Genomic DNA, 10386 nt, shown 5'->3' on the forward strand with positions numbered 1-10386 from the left:
TTTCTTAGAGTAAGGTCACCAAAATAATTAACGCGTGTACGACTTTGCGTAATTTGAATAGAGCTCCCATTCGCCAGGTAGCCGAGGTAACCGGGCTTCTCGTTGCGCTTTCCCGGCTGTTCGGTATTTACGATTATTTTATCGATCTGTGGAGGCAAACAAATCAACTCGTGTTTCTTCAGGTGCATCTTATGAGGAGCTCTTTAGCATTACCGACACTGCGTGCTCGGATTTGGATTGGATTATTGAGAATATCAGAGCCTATAACGACAAGTCGTTTAGAACGCCCTCCTTTTCTCATACCATAGAATCGGATGCTAGTAGCCTGAGATGGGGCGGACGACATGGTGAACACCATACTGGGGGTCATTGGTCTCCAAAAGAAGCCACATATCATGTCCATTATTTGGAATTACTCGCAGTTTTTCTGGCCTTGAAATGCTTTGCCTGTAACAACGCACGGGTTTGTTTGAAGACAGATAACACGGCTGCGGTAGCCTATATCAATAAAATGGGTGGCATGGGCTCACCCATGCTTAATGCCTTGGCAAGAGAAATTTGGCTTTGGTGCCTTACACGGAATATTTTCGTTACTGCTGTGCATATTCCTGGCCAGAAAAACATACACACGGACTATTTTTCTCGGATTTTCAATGACAGGACCGTGTGGAGCCTACACCCAATTACAACGGTATACCAATAGGCTACCGAACGGCTCCTCGTCAATCCGAGAATACACCCTTTTGCAACCCGCTTGAATACCAAATGTGACCGATATGTTTTTTGGCATTTTGACCCTGGAGCTGTGGCAACAGACGCTTTTTCGTTCTCATGAAGTGATTGTTTCGATTATGCTTTTCCTCCATTTAGCCTAATCCCGAGAGTATTGGCAAAAGTCCGTCAAGATCAAGCTTGCATATTGTTGATAGCTCCAGTGTGGACTGCACAGGTGTGGTTTCCGACTGTACTGTCTTCTAGTGGAACGTGCTCTCTCCTCTTACCGAAATGGGAGGACCCTCTAAAGTAAAGCAACCATATTTAACGTCGATAACTCGTAACAGTAATTCAACTGACAAACCTGAGGTCGACCGTGCGCTCATTTTACTTCCCCCTCTCCATCAGTACTCCGTTTTACGGGTATTTAAAGCTACTTAAGCTACACAGAACGGAAAGAAGTCAAAACAAGGATGTAAGATCCGGGAATCAAACTCAGGACCTCTTGCACCAAGGTCGCGCACTAACCGACTGTGCTATCCTCGCTGATGCTGCCTCACAACCGTACTCAACCTGCCGGGTGAATTTTATCCGGCGAGGACTTAAGAATCAAGGCGTTTCAGAAGGGGCTTCCCAGATCATCCTGAGGTCATGGACACAAGGTACTCACAAGCACACAAGCAGTATAACCGACCTTGGGAAAGATGGATTAGCTGGTGTAATCAATTCAAGACTGATCCCGTTCAAGCGCCTGTGACTGTGTTTATTGATTTTCTGTTGAACACTTTCCAAGAATGGAAAGCCTATATCACAATCAATACTTATAGATCAGCGGTCTCGACTACAATAAAGTCTATTACAGGACGAGACATAGGTGAAGATCATCTTGAAACAAGACTAATTAACGGTTTGTTTATTTCTAAACCCCCTGTACCACGGTATTCACATACATGGGACGTTGTCATGGTTGCCTCGTATTTAAAAAGGACTTGAGTTTCAAGATAGTGAGCTACTACTAGTTTCAGCTCAAAGAAGCCAGACTTTACGGGCCTTACCTATTGATTACATATCTGTTGAGAATAGCAAAGTAGTTTTTGTCATTAAGGACAGACTTAAAACGTCTAGACCCGGGAGCATTTCTGTTAAGGTTATCATTCCGGAAATTAAAAACGACAGGGCTATATTTCCTCGTTCACATCTAATAGAATATGTCGCAAGGACCGGACAAAGAAGCTTCTCGTTAATACCCAACAGCTTTTTGTTTCCTATTGTAAACCGCATAAGGGCGTGTTTAGTAGTACTTTAGCCAGATGGATGAAAACCGTTTTGAGAAAATCTAGTATATTTGACAGCAACATACAAGATCATAGTAGTACAGCCCCCACATCTAAGGCCTTTTTCAGTGGGGCTTCTATTAAGAAAATATTCAGTTTAGCCAATTGGTCTAATAAGAAAACCTCCTCTAAATAGACTGGTACCAGAATCTTCCATGGCTGAAATGATTTTAATTCAATAAATAAATTTCCTTGTTATACACTTTTATCACATTGCTTCAAACAGCTCATAATGACGTCATAATGCGGGGTAGGTATGAGGAGCATTTAAAATTAGACAAGAAGTAAACTTACCTTGCAGGATAATTAACAATTATTCCACAAGCGCGCGTTGGATATGAGATGGTAAATAGCCAACGAGGCGCGTAGCGCCGAGTTGGCTATAACCAGTCTCATATCCAACAAGCGCGAATGGAATAATTGTTTTATTAAATTCCTTCAACTCCAAAAATTTGGAAGTACGAAATACGAGCGGAAAAAGCGAGCAAATCCGAGCGAAATCGAAAAAAACTTGATGAGAACTGATGCGATGTTGTGTAATACCTTGTTGTCAGACAGACGCAGGCTCATCACAAAAACATTTCTTGCCTTCTTGCGTACTTCTAAACGTCGGAATTGATCCAAACTTTCCACAAAAAAAGTTTTTTTTTCTCCTGTTTGGCTTTATTCAAAGAGAAATTTGGCAGTCCGACGAAAACATTTTTAGTTTAGCAACGCGTAACGCAATCATTTACCATATAAGGTCAAACCGAGGTATATGAGCTGATAACCGAGATTTAGTGAACCAATCAGAGCACGCGAAATGCATTATCTGAGTTTGAGAATTTAATAATTACAATTATCCTGCATGGTAAGTTTACCTCTTCTCTAATTTTCAATTTTAAAACCATCTTCTGAACAAAGGGAGCAACATTTTTCAAAACCTCTCAAGTGCTTAAAGATGTGGGAATGTTTGTCGAAGGCGAGATGTTCACGGATGCGAGTGGCGAAGTGTCTATTGGTTTCACCAATATAACAAGCAATACATCCTGCACATAAAAACTTTTAAATGACTCGCTATCGTAAACCCGCAGGGATAGGATCCTTGGCCCGAAACCAACTCCTGATTTTAAACGGGGTGAACACCAACTTAATTTCCAGGTCGCTAGTTTTCAACTGGACATAAACAACCTTACCAAAACGTTAAGGAAGAATTTGTGTCCTTCTAGCGTTATCGAGAATGTTGGTAGAAATTTTCTTAACAATTACTTTACCCCCGATTCCTCTCAGAGTGATGCTCGTAAGGACAATTGTTTGTATTTTAAATTACCGTACATCGGTCCTTTTTCCATCATAACACAACGCAACGCAACGCAATTAGCAGCGGCCTGGGAATTAAGTTGGTGTTCACCCCATTTAAAATCAGGAGTTGGTTTGGGGCCAGGAATCCTATCCCTGCGGGTTTACGATCGCGAGTCACTTACAAGTTTTCATGTGCAGGCTGTAATGCTTGTTACATTGGTGAAACCAACAGACACTTTGATACTCGCATCCGTGAACATCTCGCCTCCGACAAACATTCCCACATCTTTAAGCACTTTAGAGGTTCTGAAAAATGTTGCTCCCTTTGTTCAGAAGATTGTTTTAAAATACTCGACTCTTCTTTCACACGTTTCCAATTAAAAATTATAGAAGCCATGTATATCCTTCGGGAGCAGCCATCTTAAATTCCCAAGTCAAACATCTTAATTTATCCCTTTTATACTAACTAATCTCTTTTCTTAGCTTAAATAGTTAAGATTTTTTTGTTGTTGTTGTGTGTTTTTATTCTGTTCTCGCCTTCATACGTAATTATTCATGTTATATCTCACTTTGTTACCCTACTTATTGCACAACTTCACTTTATTCCTCATTGTACATCTGACGATGGATGATGTTTCATCCGAAACATGTCTTGATTAAAAAAACATCGTTTGGTTCATGAAAGCGATATCCTACTTTGTGCTGCTACGAAGCCTTGGTATTATTATTATTATGATGATGATGATGATGATGATGACTAATATTATTACTATTATTATTATTATTATTATTATTATTATTATCATCATCTAATTAATTAATTTTATTTTATTATTTAATTATTTATTATTGTTTAAAGAATTTTCACTTAAATATACTTGTTAGCGAATTTTGACACAAGAGTAGAACTAAGCCAAAAAGTTAATACAATTAAATGAAAACAAAGTTAAACAGAGATTTCAGGAGTGGCGTGTAATTGGTCAATGTGAATCTTTTACAGTCAGTCATAAAGGTCTAAACGAAAAAAAAATATCACAGTTATGCTCAGGATAATGTGTAAGAACAGAACACGATGCACACATAACTGAACATAACTGGCATCAAATGTACACAAGCCGGGGAAGAATAAATTCATTATATGTGCAAAATAAAGTATGCCGTTTAAAAAGAATTGCTTCTCGAAGGTTGCAGTTTGTGTCCTTGGAAAAACTCGTGTCAAACCTTGCTAATCGAAGACCCTTTCAGAGACAGATATTGTCCAAGAAAGATTTGAGGTGATAGTAATTTGTTTATTTGAAGAGGATAGCAATAGTTATAAACACTAATGAACTATTGGCCCTTGAAGAAAAAGAAAATATGTGAACAAGAAGACTGAAAAAGAAATATAGGAATCAAATATGCAGTTAGTTTCATAATATGTATGTTGGATAAGCGACTGTACCGTAACCTTTATTCTTGCACCGTAATCAAACTGAGGAAAGTACAAGATTGTTATACGGCAGGAGCTCATCAAGAAGAGCCTCTATCTCCTCTAATTCCTTGAGTCAACCCTTTCCCGAGTAAATTTATTTTTAGGAACAGGTTTTTCCCGCAAAAAGTATCATAATTCCCTTGACGCTGAGATAGCTCTGCTTTGATTGGCTTTTACAACAGCAGGAGCTCATTAAGAGCTCCTGACAACAGTGAGCGTGCTGAATCTCCCAAGGGAGGTGTTCTATAAATAAATCTACTCGGGAAAGGGTTGACTCCGAGGCCAAGTATGGGAGATAGAGGCTCCTCTTGATGAGCTCCTGTATACGGTTGAATTCCCTAAATTCGTATAAACATAAAAACAATCAAGGGAAGCTAGAATGGTAAAAACTGAATGAGCCTATTTCGAGATAAATCTCTCTTCGTCAAAGCTTCACGCTTTTCTGCTTTTGTTATTTTCATTCCTTTTCATTATAGTTTTAATAGACAGACTAAAAATAAATGTGCAATTATTTGTCATCGTCATCGTCATCATCATCGTCGTCGTCTTCGTCTTCATCGTCGTCGTCATCATCATCATCATCATCATCATCATCTTCATCTTCATCTTCATCTTCGTCGTCGTCGTCGTCGTCATCATCATCCTCATCATCTTCAGTAGGATCCTCATCAGCGTCATCATCATCATCGTCATCAGCGTCATCATCATCATCCTCATCATCGTCGTCGTCGTCATCATCATCATCATTCTCAGTTGGGTCCTCTTCCTCATCGTCATCATCATCATCTTCGTCGTCGTCATCATCATCATCATCATCATCATCTTCCTCAGTAGGGTCCTCGTCCTCATCATCGTCATCATCATCATCATCGTCGTCGTCGTCGTCGTCGTCATCACCATCATCATCATCTTCCTCAGTAGGATCCTCCTCCTCCTCCTCCTCCTCATCATCGTCTTCGTCCTCGTCCTCGTCCTCGTCATCATCATCATCATCATCATCATCATCATCGTCGTCCTCGTCTTCGTCGTCATCATCATCATCATCTTCAGTAGGATCCTCATCATCGTCGTCATCATCATCTTCCGCGGGATCTTCGTTTTCATCTTCATCGTCTTCGTCGTCTACACCATTATCATCGCTTACTTCATTGTCTTCATCGTCTTCATTCTCTGTAACAAAAGAACGTATTTCGGTTTTGATACATCCATTTCATCAATTTTGCAGCCTTTTTCGTTTTGAATGCAAATGGCACTAAGACATAAAACCACTAAACGCAAGTTATCGCACCTTGCTAGAGAAAGGGAGAGTTTCTTTGGTTTTGGTAGGGATACTCATAAATTAATTTTAGATTGACGAAAGCGTCGAATATGATATAAAAAGTTCGCTTTCACGAAAAAAGGCTGGGAATAATAAAAAAAAAGTGAAACAAGAGTTCATGTTAAGTCAATCTTTTCAAGTCATCATAAGAAAATACAGAGGTTTTAGGTAACAAACCTTTTAAGACTGACAAATTTGCTCTTCAATTTTTAAAGGCCTGGCGAAACGCTTGCAACATTTCAACGCAACATCTTGCATCATTGTTGGACACGAAATGTTGCATGCGCCACCCTGTAGGGATATGTTGCGATATGTTGCAACATGTTGGGTGAGGTTGGATCAAACTGGAAAGCGTTCAGTACCGTTTGGCCACGTTCACGCAACATTGTTGCACTAGGGCATGCGCGCTAGGTGCAACTGTTTCGCGCCGGAGGCCTGGAGCACATAAACATCTACATGTTGAGAAGAAGAAGGGTGTAGCCTCGATAGATAATGTGGTAAGGAATGAACTTCTTGAGGCATATATGTTTGTAATCGGCTTCATACTTCAAAGGTTTAGAGTTTCGTCAGTGAATGCTAATTATGAACATAGCGTGCGTGCTAGTCCAATCCAAATCCTATTAAGCGACTATGGGGTATTTCGTGGAGTTTTGCGCATTCCATTGTAGTTGACAGTGAGAGAAGTAAAAAGGAGAACCCAAAGAGGACCAGCCAATTTTTTTCTCCCAGCATTGACGTTTTAGCAATCAGGGAAGCCAACTAGAGCTGGAGGCAACGAAAACGAAGCACAACAGGCACGTTTAACACAAAAAATGCACAAAATAACATTTGAAAGGCACTTCATCTAAACGAAAAAGGTCGCAAGTTGATCTGTGGCTACGTTTAAATTAAAGTAGAAATTCTTGTTTTTATCGTTGTTTTTTCAAACTTTTCATTCGGCTATTTTATCTCTGGAGTGCCGCACTTCTTGTGCGTTATGAAACTAGTTAGCAATATAATGCCAAGTCATACATTTTTTTGTTCAAATCACCCGGATTATATTAACGCTAGCTCTGGCTCTACTGTTGGGCAATTAAGCTTAAAACGCCACCCCAAATGTCCCACACATGTGGTACGTCTAAGCCATGCTATAGTGCTCAAACTAGCGAGCTAGTGAGCACATATATATGTATGATTATGAAAAAAGCTAAAAGGCCAAAAAATGCGCATTTTTTTACAGACAGTATTACAAATTAAAAAGCAAATTTACATTTCAATTTTAGGGACTGGACCTTCTTTTACAGATGTATATAGAAGATGATCAAATTAAGATTAATTAAAATCGTATATATAAAAAAAGTACACAATTTTCAGCGAGCTAAGCAACATTTATGGAATTTGATCAAGAGTTTCAAATGATTTTGGTATTGAAGTATTATTGATTAGGGAGTTTAAGCACACTACATGTTTAAGCCACGGACAGACACCGGAAGTGAAATTTTCTTACGCCAGAACAGTAGTTTCTCCCAGAGTTTAAACTAATAGTCTCTAATAATGAAAAGATACCGTTCGCAGTATAAATGGGGTAATGTTAAGACAGGATAAAAGGGAAAACAGCCCACTTCCGGTTGTCGTCCGAGGTTCAAACACGTCGCGTGGGTAAAGTGCCTATCGATTCTGTTGTTTGGCAACGGTAGATACGGACAGTTACTGGAACTAACAGTGCATGGCTTAAGTTATTGTGATATTGAAACAGAAAATTGCATTTCTGTACAAGCAAAAACTGACCAAAGAAAGCAAGAAATCCAACTCTTTCGGTTTTTTGGCGTTATAATTGCCACAAAACATTGATTGAGAATCGGATCTCTCGACTGCAATCTGAGTCAAATTGTTTTTCAAACAATGAACGTAAGACAAACGATGTCATTGCATGCCAAATAAATTTGGTGGAAAACCTGCCCGATAAGAATTAATTAATAACTTTCTGATTGTGTGTACATGCAGCCCAAATGCTTAAGGAACAAATGGAAGCATGGATTGAATTTTTAAAGCTTTAAGACAACTCTCCGATTTATTTATTTATGTATTTATTTATTTATTTATTCATTTATTTTTAACAGAAAAACTGAATAAGTAAGTGTACTTTTTAAAATTCTTGTTATTGACGTTTTGGGGGTTTGTTTCTTTTTTGGCTCTCACTCTTTTTCTTGCTGTACGTTATATTTTTCCGCGTCCGGTGAAGTCAGTATAATTGAAGGGCATATCACACGTTAGAAATTAAAAAATAAATGAAAAAATATATACACAAATTTAGAAAATATTTGTTTCAAGACCGGGACACACTAGGCGACGAGTCGCAGCGACATGTTTCTGCGACAAGTTGCTCCATGTGTACTACTTGCAAAACAAGTAACTGCTACACGACGCCAGTTCGGTGCATATGCAGTGATCTCGTATGAGGGGGAATGTGAACTAGTTTTCTAATTCAATATGGCTGTCCATATGACGCTCTCTCATTGGTTCATTTATGTTTTGTCGCAGCGACTTGTTGCCAGAAGTGTACACACATGCGACAACGCTGCTTTCGCTAATTTTGTCGCTGCGATAAGTCGCACGAATTCAAACTGGTTTGAATTCGTGCGACTGATCGCAGAGACAAAATTCTGCCGCAGCGACAATGATTTTCATGAAATTAACCGTGTCACACAAGGCGAATTGTTGCAGTGACTTGTCCCCGCGACGTGTCGCAGCGACTTATCGCTTAGTGTGTCCCGGCCTTCAGGCGAACATCAAATTATGCGGTATGATAAATGGCGTTGTGACCACGACACGGTCCGCTTTTGTTCCAGAAAGATCAGAAAATTGATCTTGAGATTATGATATTATCTCTCCTCTTACCCGGAATATACGTTTTTAAGATATACTAAAACAGTGGGTAACGTTGCAGACGAATTCTGATTGGCCATGCAAACTCCCAATATCCTTTCCTACATTGCTGCTCACCTCCGAGCAACTCGCGTAGAATTTGTACCAAAAATATTGTAATCGTTGCTTGAGTAAATGATATTTTGTGCTATGTTATCTCACTGTTGTATCATGTACTAAGACAACTATTCACTACTAGCCACCTCCACTTCGGTGAATATATACTTGTTAAATATCACCAATTTGAGTTGTTACCTTAGTATTTTTATTGCGAAGCATTGTCGCTGTTGAGGGATGGGCATGGTAAGGTCAGGTCGAATCAACAATCTGGTAAATTGCGTATAAAAATAACTGAACGCTTCATCTAGTTTTGATAAAGTTTGCATTAACAGTAGCGTTTTGTTTGCGCCATAATTTGGCATTCACGGCCCCGGAGCCTGACGGTTACTGTGGAATACAAGGAAGCGGATATATTTCGACGAAAACAGGGAAATAACAATCATTGTGATTTACAGTTTGAATACAAATGGAAATCATACAACTTCGAGAAATTTCTAGGTCCTAGTTTCTGAAGAAGACAGTGCCTTTGCGAAGCACTTGCAATCCGTTATGTGGCGAGTGAATAATCTTTTATCTATCAGAGTTCAAGTGGTTGCTCATTTATAAAGGCTTGGTTGGATTTGTTTCTTTGGCTGTCGCATCCAGCATTTACACATTCTGAAAGACAGCACGTTACTTGGAAATCCTAAGTAAATTATTTTACGTTTTCCCCAAAACTTTAGCTTTAAAAACCTGGTTTTGTACAAAAAGAAGAAAGTTTACTTGTAAAACAAGCCTCTGACTTCTATAGTGAGCTATGTGCACTTTGAGATCCGGGTGGAATTTTAGTTTTGAAAGTCTATGCGAATTAAAGGCAAAGTCTTAGGCATACGTTATTGGAGCAATTTAAGCTGATGCACCAGCACTTGGCTTGATCAAAACTGGGTTATTTCATATCAAGTCCTAAATTACTTTTTGTCTTTTACTGAACCCTCTCATTTATGGTCAGTATATACCGAAGGTGTAAAAACATGCGTGCAAATCGGTTAGCTCAAAGAGAACGAAAAAATCCTGAGCACTGATAACAGGCAAGAACTTACCGTCAGGATGAGGTATTGGTTTTCCTAAGGCTGGTGCTAAAAGCGCTAAGAGACATAGAAGAATTAAGGCTCTCGAAAACATCTTGTTTGGCTGATCCTAACTCTTCAAGACTGTGTGGCACAATGGCTGTTTGCAAGTGATGCACGAAAATTTGATGGAGTGATCAGATATTTCCAAAAATTCTCTCCCGAGTGCTGGAACATGCAGATGTAAATGCAGAAACT

General features: G+C 39.3%; 1 protein-coding gene and 1 long non-coding RNA gene across 2 annotated transcripts in view; one reads left to right on the forward strand and one right to left on the reverse strand.

Annotated features, from left to right (window-relative positions):
- The window catches only part of LOC138052128 (uncharacterized), a 65475-nt gene extending 60074 nt beyond the window's left edge, over nucleotides 1–5401 (forward strand). The window contains exon 2 of the long non-coding RNA XR_011133004.1: nucleotides 4911–5401. This is a non-coding gene — a long non-coding RNA (uncharacterized lncRNA). The remainder of the gene's footprint in view (nucleotides 1–4910) is intronic.
- LOC138052126 (RNA polymerase-associated protein LEO1-like) lies at nucleotides 4598–10386 on the reverse strand. Its single transcript, XM_068898503.1, has 2 exons — nucleotides 10162–10386; nucleotides 4598–5970 (listed from the first exon to the last, which is right to left on the reverse strand). The coding sequence occupies exons 1-2, from the start codon at nucleotides 10241–10243 to the stop codon at nucleotides 5309–5311; spliced, it is 744 nt and encodes a 247-aa protein (XP_068754604.1). The 5' UTR covers nucleotides 10244–10386; the 3' UTR covers nucleotides 4598–5308.

The sequence above is a fragment of the Montipora capricornis genome, chromosome 6 (genome assembly GCF_036669925.1).
Source record: "Montipora capricornis isolate CH-2021 chromosome 6, ASM3666992v2, whole genome shotgun sequence".
NCBI classification, from domain to species: Eukaryota; Metazoa; Cnidaria; class Anthozoa; order Scleractinia; family Acroporidae; genus Montipora; species Montipora capricornis.